General features: G+C 41.1%; 2 protein-coding genes across 5 annotated transcripts in view; one reads left to right on the top strand and one right to left on the bottom strand.

The window, feature by feature from the left end:
• PDILT (protein disulfide isomerase like, testis expressed) overlaps positions 1-4,396 on the bottom strand; it is a 26,115-nt gene extending 21,719 nt beyond the window's left edge. Inside the window, exons 1-2 of the mRNA XM_428969.7 lie at positions 4,375-4,396; positions 3,452-3,604 (exon numbers count right to left, since the gene is read on the bottom strand). Coding sequence (XP_428969.5) covers positions 3,452-3,604; positions 4,375-4,396 — 175 coding nt within the window. The remainder of the gene's footprint in view (positions 1-3,451; positions 3,605-4,374) is intronic.
• The window catches only part of ACSM5 (acyl-CoA synthetase medium-chain family member 5), a 17,722-nt gene extending 1,218 nt beyond the window's left edge, over positions 1-16,504 (top strand). The window contains exons 1-14 of one of the 4 annotated variants that reach the window (XM_046900784.1): positions 260-361; positions 6,210-6,475; positions 6,729-6,939; positions 7,965-8,172; positions 9,025-9,168; positions 10,222-10,378; positions 11,424-11,503; positions 12,434-12,557; positions 13,199-13,279; positions 13,606-13,707; positions 14,360-14,487; positions 14,617-14,716; positions 15,307-15,426; positions 16,018-16,504. In XM_046900784.1, the coding sequence (XP_046756740.1) occupies positions 6,275-6,475; positions 6,729-6,939; positions 7,965-8,172; positions 9,025-9,168; positions 10,222-10,378; positions 11,424-11,503; positions 12,434-12,557; positions 13,199-13,279; positions 13,606-13,707; positions 14,360-14,487; positions 14,617-14,716; positions 15,307-15,426; positions 16,018-16,104 (1,743 nt within the window). In that variant the 5' untranslated portion in view covers positions 260-361; positions 6,210-6,274 and the 3' untranslated portion in view covers positions 16,105-16,504. Of the gene's footprint in view, positions 1-259; positions 1,626-6,209; positions 6,476-6,728; positions 6,940-7,964; positions 8,173-9,024; positions 9,169-10,221; positions 10,379-11,423; positions 11,504-12,433; positions 12,558-13,198; positions 13,289-13,605; positions 13,708-14,359; positions 14,488-14,616; positions 14,717-15,306; positions 15,427-16,017 lie in introns of those variants that run through there. The other 3 variants (XM_046900785.1, XM_046900786.1, XM_046900787.1) reach the window with 3 other exon arrangements.

Genomic DNA, 16,504 nt, shown 5'->3' with positions numbered 1-16,504 from the left:
AAAAAGCGAATTGAAAGTGGACTCTCTGTTCTTCTGCCCTCCCCCACCTCCTTTGTGCTGCCCCTTCAATTGCTTTCTCATTGCAGAAAGCAGTCAGGATGAAGGCAGAAGAATGTTGGATTTCTGGATCATTACTTTGTTTCCATAATGGGAATTTGCCCAGCGTACTTCACTCGGCTCATTAGGGTACTGACACTGCATGGCAGAAAATCAGCAGATGTTTTTATATTAAATCTTGCCGGAAGGAAGACAGAGCTGTGGCACAGTGAGGGTGGAACTGCAGGAGGCACCAGGAGGGCCTGGAAGTCGCTGGGCAGAAGACGTCAAAGCAGGCCTTTCCTCACTGAATATTCTGCCACTGGTAAGTAGATACTGTTATACAGCAGGGAAAGGGTTGAGGTTTTCTCAGTACAGACATAAGGCAGACCTTAGAGCATTAAATCCAAATTTGGAGCTTACGCTTTTCCCCTTCTTGGTACAAGTCCACTTTCTGGGGTGTATGGGATTCCTTTGCATCCTCTCACTGCATTGCCACAATTGAGAAAGGGTTGAGAAGAAGAATCTCAGGTCTTGCATTCGTTCTGGATTTCTAAAACTAATTCCTAGCAGCCCCACAAATTCCCTATGTGGGAATATTGCTCTGTCTCTCATTATCTCAATTCCCAGAGTAGTTCCATGTTCACATAGTTTACTTAGCCTATTTTAAGGAGCAGGGCACAAAAAATTCTTTATGGGCTCTCTGTGCACGTGCATTTCTGATCTTTTTCCTTTTCATTCCATGGCAAATCAAATTCTAGCAAATGAACCAGATGTGAACCAGAGTAGGCTCAGGTTTCCCACATCCTGGGCCAGTGCTGCAGGACAGGATTCATTTTCACTGCCTTGAAGGCTAGTTAGTGCCATTGTCTCCAAAGGGACCTGCTGTGTTTGAGGCTGGCGACTTCCAGGTAATGTGTCTTGGCTGAGGAACTTAGTATGAATGATTTTAAAACTCTCTGTAGATGTCATTTTTGTTTGTAGGAAGAAGGGCAGTCCATGGGTTTTCAATAAGCCCTTCAGATAGATGCAGTGACCTTGAATCCAAACCAGAATGCAGCGAGGCTCACTGGTCAAGATGTGGTAGGGGAGCGGTGCTTCCTCTCTGACTTTATCCAAAGGTGCAGAGTGCAAGGATACGGTTTGTTCATCCTCTGGTTCTGAAGACATCCATTTGTGAGAGTGGGGGAGTATCAGATGGAGGGCCAAGACTTCTCTGAAGTAGGAGCAGGAGATCCTGGTTTAGGTCTCCTACATACTGTGAGTGCCCAAGTCTCTGAGCTGCTGTATTCTGAACAACTCTTTATTCATCTCTCATTTTTCATGGAACTTTTCACATCTTCTTCCCATTTGGTATTAGGCTGAAATCCTGAAATGTGTTGCAGAATATAGGTGATGAGCAGCTCTGCCAGCAGCAAGGAGGCTTGGCTACAAACTCCTCCCAGTCTTGGATGTTTAGGTTCAGTGCTTTGAATCAGCTCTTAAAAAGGTTGAGAATAGTGCTTGAATAGGGATTTTCTGATACAGTATTTTTTCACCAGAATATCACACCAGGAACCAAAGCAATTCACAACTGCAGGATGAATTTGGCAAGTAGCTTTAAACCCTCAATAAATAATAAAAACGTATATATATTCTTGCTAAATTTCAACATTACAAACATGTCATTTAAACGTTCAGCTTTTAAAATAAATTTTTAAAGTGATTGCTCTCAAAGCTTAAGGAATATGTTAGGTTTTGTAGCAGTGTGAGGATTAATGAAATGTTTAGTATGACCCAAAGTTATTTTTAGTTTTACTAATTCATCATATCTGCTTCTGCAAACTTAGGATATTGCTTTAACTTCAAATAGCTATTCCAGATTCAGGATAGATTTTGGGTTTGCATCTTGTGCCTAATGCCTACCTGCCTTCAGAGCAGAGCTAGGCTGCAAAGTGTGCAATTTAAGGCTGAGCTGGTGTGTGTGCTGAGCTCAGTGAGTGCAGCACAGCTGATAGCAGGGTGAAGCAACGTCAAGCTCAGGGAACAGAGACAAAGCTTTTGTTTTCTTACACAGACTGAAAAGTCCATTGTCCATAATCATTGGACACTCTCAGGGTAAACTTATCTCAGAAAAAGGTTCCTATCTTAAGTAGTATCTTCCCCTGCTTGTTTGGTTGAACTGTCTCTACTTGAAGACTTACAGCATTTTTATTTACACTGCAGTCTCTCATAGGACTCCTTTATTTCTGCTGTAACTCCTCTCTGCGCCAATCATAGTGCATGGTGTTTAATATTAAATATGCTGTGTCTCCACACATTATTTCTGTCCTGAAGGCTGAATGATCATTTCTGGTCCAGCAAAGCACTGAGCACAAGGTGTGCAGGCATGGAATCATAAGCACATCTGTTAAAATTCAACGTGAATGTCAGTGATAATCTGGAGAAGGAGTGGGATGAGCACTGCTCCATGGGACTGGCCTCCCTGATAGGTTGTATGAAGCAAGCTAGTAAAACACATTGGAAAGATCAATGCTATCCAAAGGGCTTCTGCAGCCCCACTGTGAATGAATTTTGCAGAATTGCTCTTTTTAACTCCTACACTGCACTGTGGCCTCTATGGGCTTACTGGGGCCACTGGCAGTGAAACTGAGAAGGACCTTTTGAACATGAATTGGCGTCCTCAGGTTTGCAGGCATGAACTGTAACACACAACCCGTTGAAGGAGTTTTGCTTTGGCAGTAAGAGTTTGTGCTACCAGCAGGCTGTTCAAAAAACCTCCCCATGTGGATGGGGAAGTTATGCCGTGTCTGAGCTTTTAGGTGGGTGCCATCACAAGTCTATTTTTTGGCTTTTGCTTTTGTAATGTCAGACCTCCTAACTCACAACATTAGTTGCTCCCCATGAGGAATGAGCAGGAACGCAATAGAAAAACCGCAAGCCTGCCTCCACCTAATTAAGTGCTGATTTCAGGGAAGGACTCTTGCAGACCTACATCACGCAGTTACAGACACTAAAATAATGTACTGAGCCATTCCCTGAAGCCCAAATGCTTACAAAGGAGAGATGCCATCTGGCATAAATCTCGTACATGAAAATGTAACAATGAAGAAAGCCCTCTCTGATATTTGAAGACAGTTTTACCCATCATCGCTGTGAAACACACTTGCAAGATTAGGCAGTGAAAGCAGAGAATGCAAAATCGGAGCTGCACACATGTAAACCTATCTTAGCATCAGTTTTATGGAGCAGGCTGGTGCTCAAATACTCCAAAAAGGAATCAGTGATTGTAGTTATCGTCAGAAATAGAGACATGGTGGACGTAGAACAAGGGCTGCTGGAGGGCAAAGCAACAGTAGAACAGGGATACCTTCGTGCTCCAGCATCAGCCGTGCTCTGCAGAGCTGCCAGGATAAGAGACAAACATGATACTCACAGAACTCCACCAGCAGGTACTTGGTTTCCTTCAATGCTCTGTCAAAGTTGCTCTTTTTCAGCAAGAGTACACTGTTCTCCTTTCTTATTTTGGGGAGTTTGGCTTTCCTTAGCTTTCTTTCATTTGGGCTTATGCTCTCTACAGCCAGGAAATCTGAGAGAAATAACAATGGCAGAAAGAAGAAATGCTGCATCTTCATCTTGCCCTACCTTTATTCGGTGATCAGAAAGAAAGGAACAAAGTAGCACTAAGCAGCAGTATTTGCTGCTCAGATGGCTGCTGTTTTATCAGCCAAACTTAGAGGCTGATAAGGTTGTTAAATTTACCATCAGTGGAGCCAAATGCACCTTTCCACTGGAAGGTTAACGTAATTACTTCCCCATCTCTAGCAGTGTTTGGAAAAACAATTTCTGTGGAGATAATAGGTTTACAGTTGCTGTAAGTAATAAGAACTCTGGAGAGAAGGTGGAAGAGCGCAGGAGGGGAAACATGCCCACAGAAGCATAAGTCAATTTGACAACCTGCTCTTGTGACCGTAACCCAGCACAGAGCTACAGACAGGGCAGTAAGTGAGGTAACTAGAATCAGAGGATCACAGAACCATAGAACTTTAGAATGGCTTGGCTTGGAAGGGACCTCAGTGATCATCAACACCCTGCTGTGGGCAGGGTTGCCAAGCAATAATAGATCAAGTGCTAAATCAGATTGCCCAGGGCCCCATCCAGCCTGGTCTTGAACAACTGCAGGAATGGAGCAGCCGCAGCCTGTCTGGGCAACCTGTTCCAGCACCAAGGAAAAGTAGATGATAGCTGTTCCTCTGGTTAATACCAGTTTGCCTGTTCTTGCAAAGCTACATCCTGCAGATTGATTCAGGGTAAGCTCTCTGATGAAGTACCATGTTGTAGCTCAAGAAAGATACCTACTCTGTAGGTTAAACCAGAACATTTTGCCGTTGATTCTCAGCTATAGAACAATTTCATGCGATGTGAACAGCTTGTGACCCAAGTCCGTACAGTATCTGTACAGTAACTGAAGGCTACAAATGTTTCCTTTCAACCTTTGGATAGCTTTCAAATGTGAATGCTGAAGCCAAAATATTTGCCAGCCTCTAATGGTAGCAGGAACACCTATGATCCTTAAACCATGTCTAAATTTGTAGTTTAGGGTGTACACCCAAAGGTGCAGCATCTTGAGAGGGCTGATCAATCTGGAGGGCGAGGACAGAGACGACTTGAGGATGGATCTGTCCAGTTCAGAGGAACCAAACTAACAGTCAAAGAAATTTTTCTCTTGAAGAGGTATGAGTGTAGCTTCACTCTTTCATGTTGTTAAACTAAAGGATGAAAAATTTAGTATTAGGAAGGTACTTCTCAGAAGTGGTTGGTGATCTTCATTGTGGTTGATGTGCTAGTCTCCACTTTTTGGGATTGCCCCAGCTTAGGTTGTTTCGCCTGGTGTGAGGAAGGCTTGGCTTCAAGTAAACTCTTCCTTGTAAATCTCAAAGGCTTTGGGTTGTAATGCACCTTGAGACGTGTCTGATTAGCACTTGTACAGGGTGACTAATGAAATCAGAGAGCTGTATACTCAGGCTTCTTTCAAGATAAGATCACACGTAAATACAGACACAGCAATCAGGTTCTAAAGGGAAGGAAGAAAAAAGCAGGAAGATAAGAGTCTCCTGTTTGACTTTGTGGTTGTTTTCTCTTTGTAACAGAGAAAACATCTGTTATTCATCTCTTTTCCAAAGCTGTCTTCCAAGTAATATCCTAGGAGGGTAAAAACCATCTTTCAGAATAACAAAGCAAAAGGATCAAGACCTATTTGATCTGAACATATCCTGTTGTAAGCTACCCCAGCCTAAGGCTCCCAGAGCACAGGTGGGATGACAAACACATCTGCTTATAGAGCTGGTTTTCCCCTGTCTGCCACTGAAACAAACAGCAATCAGATCAAATCCCTTCTGAAAATCTCCTATGAGGGAATAAGCACAAATTTGGAAAGGGCTTCCACTCTCCAGGAGGGAAACTGGAATAAGAGGAGAATGATATGAAACTCAGTCCTTCCAGGAAAGATTCCCTTAGATTTAATGAGATCACTAGATCCCTAGGGACTTGATTAAACCCATAAATTTAATCAGGTGGTTCTGCATCTGCATAAGAGTCCAATTTTTTTTAACTCCCAAGCTGGGCTGTAAATAACTGCATGTACCTGTATGTTGTGTAGGACAGAAGTGATGGAATTTTCTTTGTATGTTTTACAATGTGTAAAACACGATGCACCTTCAGATGAAGGGAAAAACAAATGGAAGATTTTGGAATTTCATATTTGCCCGCATACTGTTTATATTGAGTTTATTCCAGGCCCCCAACAAAATCAGAACTCACTAGGAAAAAGAGATACAGTTTCATAGATTAATTATTTGGTGTAGAGAATCGCCACCTAGTGTGCATGTAAGACATAACATAATTACAGAGGCTCCTGAATCACAGAATCGTATCGTAGATATCGTAGATGATATCACTCAGATATACAGTGTCCTGAGCTCAGCACATTTCCTAACTTTTAGCAGTAGACCATTTCATTTCTGTGAGCAAAGTATAAAACTTAGAAGAGTCGAGAGATATGGGATTTTGATTTCAAGAGATATCAAGAGATATGGGATTCATTCATAAGCTGAAAAATTAGAGAACAAAGATGGAAAAAAAAAAAAAAACCCCGAATATCTGGCTGTTTCTATACACAATTTCTTTCATTACAGATGTCCAATCCCTGTAAGTGTTCATCTGGATTTTTTTCCCACTGCCTGATAAATCTTCATTTATCATGAGGACATTTATGATATCCCAGATTCCTCAGTGCTTGCAGATTCTGAGGTCTCCTTCCAGACTTTTCCATGGATGTAACAGGCTTCTTACATCCCAGATTATTTCATATTATGACTCTGTAAACCGGTGTGAAAAGGAACTACCCAAATATTTCAACTTTGCAAGTGATGTCTTGGATGAGTGGCTGCAACTGGAGAAGGTAGTGATTTTCTTCTATTTTATAGACATTGAAACAAATACCAGACAATAAAAGCCAGTTTTTGTGATGAATGCTGGATAATAGTAGCTGGAAATTACAACACAGTATTTTCTTTTCTGTGTCAGAAATGTGGGCATCACCCCAAGGGACTGATTACCAAAGACCATTTGCATAGTCTGGAGTTATTTTGGATGGAAACTAAACCTTTTAAGGTTTACCATCTTATTTAATATGTTCTGTTGCTATGTTCTAGGATGGAAGGCGACCCGTAAATCCAGCTTTTTGGTGGGTGAATGATGAAGGGGAGGAGGTGAAGTGGAGCTTTGAAGAGTTGGGATTTCTGTCCAGGAAAACAGCTAACATACTGTCTGAGGCATGTGGTTTGCAGAGAGGTGATAGAGTTCTGGCAGTTCTGCCTCGTGTCCCTGAATGGTGGCTACTGAGTATAGCCTGCATCCGGGCAGGTGAGTTGTCTTATTGATCTCTGAGACACGGAAAGAATGCAGAAAATAAATAGATGTGGAAAAAATTGCTCTGTCGATCTGGGAAAAAAAAAAAAAAAAAAAAAAGGAGGGCGGGAGGGAGAAAAAAAGCAAGCGGGAATTAGCTGTTCTTTGCTATACAGTTATTCTTTTGTATAGGAGAGCTGGCAGCACCCCCACAGGAACCTAAATAACATTACAAACTAGATGCTGAACAGACCTTGTTTGATTAAATGCCATCCTTAGTTAAAGCCAGTGGAGGCCAAATGGCTACAATCTGAGGCCAGATTTGACCAGAAGTATTATCAGCATGGACAGTTCTAATGCAGTAATATGACAATAATAGTTAATAATTCAGTGGAATACTTTTCTGCTCTGCTGTTATTTCCACAAATTCTTCAGAAGAATTTGACCTATCACCTGTTCAGTCTGCAAAACATCCATGATAGAATAATTCAGCATCAACAGGGACACATACAAGCATTTTTGTATTGTTTGCTCTGTTGCAGGTTGCAGATGGTACTGAGGCTCAGGGAACCCAGTTCTTTTGTATCCATGTTTTTTTTCCTGTATTATGACGTGGGAATATCATTCAGTAGCTCAGTTCTTCAGTTTCCCAATTGAAAAATTTGGTAGACACCTCTGAAGGTGCAACAAGACTGAAATCAATCATATATGTTCAGACTATTGAAATTCTTGGGAAAAGGATGCATAGAAATCCAGGAAATTGTGTTTTTTTCCCCCTCTGAAACTGCGATACCAATCACATTCTGCCCATTATCCAGACTCACATTTGTTCATGCTACAAAATTAATCCAAGCTAGACAGAGATGTTGACAGAGCAATGTGCGTAAGCTACCTGAACTTCATCTATTGAGTTCTATATCATGTTGGCCGTATTAATTCCTTATTAAAGTGAAAAATGTCTTTATTCCACATTATCGTGTTGCATAAACATCATAAAGACAACTGGACCATTTTCCAAATTCTTTGTTGCTTTTTTCCAGGAATTGTCTTTATTCCAGGAACGTCCCAATTAACAGCCAAAGATATTTTATACCGCCTTCAGGCTTCAAAGGCCAAGTGCATGATTACCAATGATACTCTGGCACCTGTAGTGGAATCTATCTTGCCGGACTGCCAGTTTCTGAAAACCAAACTAATTGTAGCCAAAGGGAACAGAGATGGGTGGCTCAATCTCAAAGAACTCTTTGCGTGAGTATCCAGTTGTCTTAGCATCATCTCTGTGCAATAAAGGAAACTGTCAGTCACGTGACATTGCTGAGTTTTCACATTTCAAAATACAGATGAGTTATGTTTTTCCAACTCTCTGCCAACTCACTGTTATCACTGCATTAAGTACAAATCCCTCCAGCATACCTCTTGGGAGCTGGAATCAGATCTCTGAGGTGCTCCTTACTCAGCATCTTGGAAGCAGAGACCTTTTTAGAAGCTGACAACTGTGATCACAACATAAGAGCACAGAGTACTAATTTGAAGTCATGTTGTGCTTGTCTACTAGAGCGCAGCCTAATGGCTCTTGAATTCTGCGATAATACAATTGTTGCCAATTCTTGTTGCCTAGCTGACATGACATCAGCTATATCTTCCCTTGACTAACTTGATAGCCCAGACAGTCTGGATAGTTCAGCATCTTGAACTTCAGTAGTATAACGTGTATCTAAGAACACCTTATCTGGCATCACAGCATGAATATGGCTTCCACTAACTTTGAAGTGGGAGATGGTATGTGTTGAGGCAGAAGTTGGCTTTGCAGCTACCTGCTGTTCCACAAAAAGCACTTTCAGAGCCATTGAAATGTAGCTGCAGACAGTCATGGCCTCTAGGTTTTCACATTGTGAAAATTATGATGTATGGAACACAAATGTGATTATTAAAATGTGCTCTCTAACTCTCATGTGTACCGTCTGATGTAACTATTCATTTTGTGAGATCATATATTTTAGTGCCAACTGTTTTCCTGTTTAACTCCTAAATCTTAAAAAAGAAAGTTTCCTTTGTGGAAAATGTGTGTGTAGTAACCATCATATGCTATTTCTTCTGAAGGGTGACATCTGCTGACCACAAATGCGTTAAGACAAGAAATGATGACCCAATGCTCATCTATTTTACTAGTGGAAGTACAGGCTCTCCAAAAATGGTGGTGCAGTCCCACAGCAGTTACGGCATTGGATTTGCAACCAGTAGCAGGTATTGTTCCTGGATGCTCTCAGTATCTTGATTAAGTGACATAATCACAGCATGACAGGGGTTAGAAGGGACTTCTGGAGATCACCTACTTCAACACTCTCTGCTAAAACAGTTCCCTACAGCAGGTTGCACAGGAAAACACCCAGTTGGGTTTTGAATATCTCCAGAGAAGGAGACTCCACCACCTCTCCAGGCAGCTTGTTCCAGGGCTCTGTCACCCTCACAGTAAAGAATTATTATTTTTTAAAATGTAACACTGCAATAAAAACTGCAGTAAATGTAGGCACTACATCAGTGTAGGATCTTGCTTCTTCCTCCTCTTTCTTCTCTCAAGGTGAAACAATGGTTATTAAAAGTTTTCTGTAGACTCAGTTGAAAACATCAGCCATGGTGTTTAATCACTCACAGGGCTGATTGCAGAGCAGCAGTCAGGATAGCCTCCTCGTAGCAAAACCAGATAAAGTTGAGTTCCTCAGTATTATGTAAGCCTTCCTTGAGGACCAAAAGCCCTTGGATCATAGCATCTGAAAAGTCACAGTTCATTCGGAATCTAGTTTGACACTTATTTGCATCCACTCACATCAATCTCATATGTACTTACCATGAAGGGAGAATTCTGTGAAAAATAAGATACATGTCCTTAGGCATTCTCTGTTGAAAGGTGGTAGCATGGAGTCAACAAAACTAACTTGGTTATTTTCCTAGAGAAGTAACCTGTGATTTGGCTGATGACTCTGATCCACAAGGTGAGAAAAGCCTACTCCAAATGACCAGTTTTTGGTTTGAATCCAATTGCACAGCACATTCCAAGCCTGTTCTGGTCTGTTCAGGATTAAAACAGACACTGTAAATGTTAAGCAAGAGGAAATGAATGGAAACAAGAGAATGTTTCAAATCTTAAATTCCTACCAACTTTCTAAAGAGCCCTAATTGCCGACACCACATCTTCTAATGGAAGCCTCCTGTCCTTTCCATTAATTGTGCTGTGACGTGGGCCTAAGTCAAGTCTTTCACGCTGTGTGAACCATCTATTTTTCCCCTCTGCTTTATCAGGCACTGGATGAACTTGACTCCCTCAGATATAATGTGGAATACCTCTGATACGGGCTGGGTAAAGGCAGCTTGGAGCAGCGTTTTTGCACCATGGATCAGTGGATCTTGTGTTTTTGTTCACAACATGCCACAGTTTAAACCAACAGTCATTGCAGAAGTAAGCATAACATTCCATGCTCTGAGCTTTATTTCCTGCTGGTATAAATGAAACAAACAAACTGGATTCCAGAGCATACCTACTCAGCATTTTTCAGCAGCAGGCATGGTACTTCCCACATCCTAGCAATTTTCCCTCCTTATGGTGCACAGTAAAAAGAGGAACAAGTGTTTCCCTCCTGGTTAGGCTATAGGATGGAGGGGATGTGTTGAAAGGTGCAGGAGAGAATTAACTCAAAATCACTGCTGTCCTGTCCCATGCTTAGCCTAAAGTGAAGTTTGAATATGGACTTCTGGGCACTTTGGGAGGAGGGTGGGCACTGGTCAGTAATCAGAGTAGAGTATGGGCCTGAACTGGGTTTGTGCTATTCTGAACTTTATCCTCAACATCAGCCTCTTGTGGGAGAGGAGATCCAGACTGCCCCAAGAATAAACTTGGAAAAGCTTCATCTCAATTCACTACTGTCACTTAACTCTGGGGCTAGGACAATCACCTTGGGAAGCAGAATATGATCTGACATGGAACTACTAGATGCTCTCAGTGGTCATTCATTTATGAATGATTTTTGTTGGACAGAAAGCATTGTATTTTTTCTCTAATGTTGGCACTGACTGATATGACCACTCTGTGCTCAGGATATTTCATTCATTCACAATCTATTCCAAATTATTCCACATATCACATTTTTATGGCAAACATTTTAGCACACAAGTCATAGAATCGTAGAATCATCAAGATTGGAAAAAACTTCCAAGATCATCCAGTCCAACCACCCACCTACCACCAATATTTCCCCACTAAACCATGTCCCTGAGTATCACATCTCACCTCCAGGGACAGTGACTCCAACACCTCCCTGGGCAGCCCATTCCAGCACCTGAGCACTCTTTTGGAGAATAATTTTTTCCTAATATCCATCTCAAATCTCCCCTGGTACAACTTGAGGCTATTCCCTCTAATCAAGTTAATATCTCATGATATCTACTAGGTCAGAGCCACCATTACATCTTCTTTTCAATAAAATCACTTTCTTTTATTTTCCTAGACTCTCTCAAGATACCCTATCACCGTCTTCTGCACTGCTCCCACTGCCTACCGCATGCTTGTCCAACATGATGTGAGCAGGTACTGCACATCTGTGTGTTGCAGGGGTGGCAGGGGCTGGGATATAATGCTGTGACAGCACTGGCTGTTTAGTTACTTATGTTAGGGTTTGTTTTTGTTTTTTTTCAATTAAAGGAAAGTTAATTAAAGGAAAGCCTTGCTCTCAGAAGAGAAGGCTGTGTTCCAAAAAAGGAGAATAAGTATTCACACCTAGGCCCATTCAGGCTTCAGGAATGGAATCTCTGAAAAAAAGAGCACATAGGAAATAGATTAAAATTATTAGATATAAATTAGGTATACTTTTTTAAGGTGTCACTTCCTCCAAACTTACGGCTCACAGTTAAGTTTAAGTCAAGGAGGATTTCAAACAGAGCCAGATCAAGGAGCTGCTGGAGTAGAATGAAATCATTGCTGTATCCTTGAGAAGGACGTGAACATTTAGAGGACTTTGACATGCTGATAGTTATTTGGCAGCTGTTCCCACTGGTTTGTTACACTGTTAAATATTTAAGCTTATGAGTAGTCATTGTGGTTTGTAAGAAGATTTCATACCATTACTCATGTACTCATTGTCTTATTTTGCGAGGACACAGTCACCTAATTCAGCTTTCCAAGAACACCCGAGGTGCTTGTTCAGATAGTTCCTTTCTTGTTCCTCTCCTGAGGAAATGCCTTTGTTTACTCTTCTTCCAGCAAAATTTGCAAACACTTTTTTTTGTCCCTACCCAGCTCCTACTGACACAGAGATAAATCCCCTCAGTGGTAACGTGAGTAATCTAGGAGTCCAGTCAAGGGCTGTCACACTACAGAAGTACTGTAGTCATTTCCAAGCTAGCTTGTGACATTTTAGGCATACTTCCTTTGAAAGCTGAGGCACATTCCCCAGGTAAGACCATTCAACTGCTATTTTCAAAAATTAAGAAAACTCTTCTATTTGCTATTCTTTGCAAGCTACAAATTCATGACTGTGAAACACTGTCTATCTGGAGGAGAACCACTCAATCCTGAGGTGATGGAGAAGTGGAAAATCCAAACAGGGCTGGATATCTATGAAGGCTATGGCCAGACCGAAACAGTATGTTTGTATTAATTTCTGCAGTATGCCATCTCAAAGGTAACAATACCCAAGGCACAGTGTGCTTTGATTAGTCAGTGGAAAGGTGAGAATCGTTCAAATGAACTTTTCGAAAAGAAGCTCCCTGCAAAGTAACTTGTAGATCCCTTCATTGTCTTTGCTTCAAAAGGGAAAATAACAATTAATTTTCTCTGAGTATCAGTTTGGCCCATCTGAGCTTCTGATGGAAAGTATTAAATCAGTTCACATCCCTGCTGACTCTGTAAGCAAATGTAACAAAGCTATTAAGAATCAGATTTCAGGCATTCTCTCTACTTACCCTTGAGATGGTCCCAAATTAATTGTCCCATTATTGAAATAAGATATGCGATGTCTCTGCTGTTTTGTCTCTCCTGTTTCGCAAATTCAAGTGTTTACAAGAGAATCCACTGGCTCAGTCTGAGCAAAAACAACCTTATTCCACACAGCTGACCCTTCCCTGTTGTGATGGAGAACCATGGTGCTTTGGTCCTGCTTCAGTCCTGGTCATGACAAAGTCATGAAGAGGTGTCATGCCTAAAGAAAGACCATAATAAAATCTACAAAATGTTGCAGAGATATTAACATATATACAAATATATATATATTTATCTATTATGCAGGTAACAATATGTGCCAATATGAAAGGAATGAAAATTAAACCTGGTTCCTTGGGAAAAGCTGTTCCACCTTATGATGTGCGGGTATGTTGATACACTACATCTCAGCTCAGCTGTATTTGGGGCACACGCATTAGGAAAATGCTGACTGGCCCCCATGTGTCATTTGCTTGTTACATCATGAATATTTCCCTAAGTTAATCAAAGCAGTAATGATACGTCTCTTTGGGCACTGGTAGTTGGGCAGTGGAATAGGTGTCCCAGGGCAGTGGTCATGGCCCCAGGATGCCCAAGTTCAAGAAGCGTTTGGACGACACTCTCAGACATTGTGAGCCAGTGGTTGGACTTGATGATCCTTGGAGGTCTCCTACAACTCAGAGTATTCTGTGATTCTATGATTCTTCCTGTAGATCATAGATGACCATGGGGCTGTTCTGCCTGAAGGAGAAGAAGGCAACATTGCTATCCAAGTTAAACCTTCACGACCCTTCTGCATGTTCTCTGAGTACTTGGTAAGTTCAAGTTGTTCTGCCTGCCTGTGCTTGGTGAGAAGCTCAAGAGAGACACAGGGCAAAGTTACTTACTGAGGAGCAGAATTTCATCCAGCATCTTCACAGGGTCTCTCTAGGTGACTTGAGAGCTCTGAGCCTGATCAGTATATCTGATCAAGAACAGACTGGCAGAGTATAACTGCAACTTGCAGCATGAAGCAGAAGTAGTTTGTTCCCCACCTGTACCTGACCATGGTAGATTTTCTCTGCTGCATTTGGTCCATCACAGTGAATAAGCCTTTAGTAACCTAGCTATATGTTTCATCCTCTTCTGAACCCACATAATATTTGGGTATTTGTAGCATCCCCTAATAACAAGTAATCATGTGATTAAAAAAACTTACCTTGGTTTGGTACTATTGCTTATACATTTTAGCAAGATACTGCGATAAATGAGCATTTTGATGGAGCACAGCCTTGTACCCTAGAACATGAATCCATGTACACACACATTCTTTTCCGCTTCTCACATACTTCCAATGAAAGACTACTAATTAATATAATTCTTTTTTTTAAAACTAAATTCATAAAATAGTGTTAAACATACTACTGTGAGAATTGCTTAAGAAATAGTCCTGATCACATTCTTTCCTTTACTATTGATTGTTATAAGGATAACCCAGAGAAAACTGCTGCCTGCATGACTGGAAACTTTTACGTCACTGGAGACAGAGGGATTATGGATGAAGAAGGATATGTCTGGTTTGTTGGAAGAGCTGATGATATAATTAATTCTGCTGGGTAAGTCGGCTGCTTTTAGATTCCATTGTTTGCCTGTTAGTGACCTGTTTTTATCAAAAAAATTCAATCTGAAAAAAATAGTGAAATGACAAGCTTGCTGTGGTTGTCATATCTGAATTTTTCTCCTAGGTATCGTATTGGTCCATTTGAAGTTGAAAGTGCATTAATACAACACCCGGCAGTCTCAGAGTCAGCTGTTGTCAGCAGTCCTGATCCAATTCGAGGAGAGGTAAAGATACAGAAAGAAATGTATTTGATTCTAAGCATCGAGTTCTCTGCATATACTGGACTTCCTGTGGGAAGATTTTGAAATTAAAATGGGTTAAAAAATTAAAAACTGTGCTTTAATAGATCATAGAATTTCAGCATTTCCCTGGAAGCAAGGTTTGATTTGGAAAAACAGATTTATTGTGGCATCTTTTTGCCTAAGAAATAGTATTTGAGATTTAATGCCTTGCGTTCTGTCACCAAGCACATGGTGGCAGTGATAAACAAGAGAGGGTTTTTTTGGTTCTGCTGTTTCAGCTCAGCAAAGTGTCTTTGAGATCTCAGGTGAAATATTTGGCTGCTTTCTGCTCTAAAACTTCTGGAAAGTTTCATAGTGCATAAAGTTAAGAAGAAAAACATGGAAGGAAAAAAAAGCAAACATTCCCATTCTTCAATATATGTCATTCATTACAACTCATTTTGTAATAAGCAGCCAAGGACAGGGAAGATTAAAGAAAAAACTCACATTTTTGTATTTTGGTGCTCAGTTTTAGCAATCCCTTGATCACCACATCCAGAAGTTAACAGAGTCCTTTCACTTTTGTGGCACAGGTAGTCAAAGCCTTCGTTGTTTTGGCTCCTGCTTTTGCATCACACGACCCAGAAAAACTAACTCATGATCTTCAGCAACATGTCAAAAAGGTGACTGCTCCTTACAAGTACCCCAGAAAGGTAAGTAAGCCACAGAGAGCCAGGTTTTCTAATTGTGTCAGAAACTGAACTGGTTTTGTCCTGCCCCTGTTTCTTTTCCTCTGCTTTCTGACAAAATCTTCCAACATAGGTAACATAAAATAAATTAGAGAATGCGTTGGAGCTGTAGCCTTGGATTTGCCGTTCTTCCTACGGGGGGGTGGGGGGGAAGAAAAAAAAAGAAAGGAAATGGTAATACCAGAGGCTGGTTCCTGTCCAGTAACTCAAATGAACAAGGCATTCTGTTCTTATCACTTCCTTCCCTGAGCTCTTTTCAGATTCAGTCAAAAAAAGCAGAAATTTCTGCTGGCATCGTGTCTGAAGAATACCCACAATTCTCCTTCTTAGTAGTTGAAGCATGCTCCTCTCCAGGATCATTGTACTTTCCCTTGAAAGCAAGTATGGCCAGCGCAGCACAGCTAAGACACACAGCAAGGAATTTCACCACCCCAGTGCCAAGCTGTGCAGCTTTGCAACTTGTTACCCTCACCACAATGTTAGAGTGTCTTTCCTTGCATCTCTGAGATTGATCAGAATGCGTTTGGCTAACAGCAAGCATTTTTTGTCATTCAGGTGGAGTTTGTTCAGTCTCTGCCAAAGACAGCTACGGGGAAAATCCAGAGAAAGGTTCTGAGAAACAAAGAGTGGGGAAAAGCATAACATTATCTGAAAATGGAGGAGAGAAAATTTCCATCATCCATATCAGCCAAAGCACAGTGTTTGGACTTGGCATGTTAACATGAACCAGAGCACTAAGAGAATGTATGGAAGAACAAACTGTGGGGGGGCGTAAATGGGGGCACCGCTCATATAACTTGAGGATGTGTGATATGAGAACCACTTCTACCATTAACCCACAACAATTCAGATGAGAAAAGACACAAATAATTAAAAATGTGGTATGAGAGAGAACAGAGTGATCCAAGACTGCATGGAAGTTTAATTTTTTTTTACTGCAGTTAATATAAACATCAGATTCTTTTAAAGAAAGAAAGGTCCACAGCAATTTTGACAATTACAAATAAATGAGAAATTAATAAAAACAATCTCTGCCCTGTAA

Source organism: Gallus gallus, chromosome 14, assembly GCF_016699485.2.
Source record: "Gallus gallus isolate bGalGal1 chromosome 14, bGalGal1.mat.broiler.GRCg7b, whole genome shotgun sequence".
Taxonomy (NCBI): Eukaryota; Metazoa; Chordata; class Aves; order Galliformes; family Phasianidae; genus Gallus; species Gallus gallus.
This window is presented reverse-complemented; position numbering and strand designations above follow the sequence as displayed.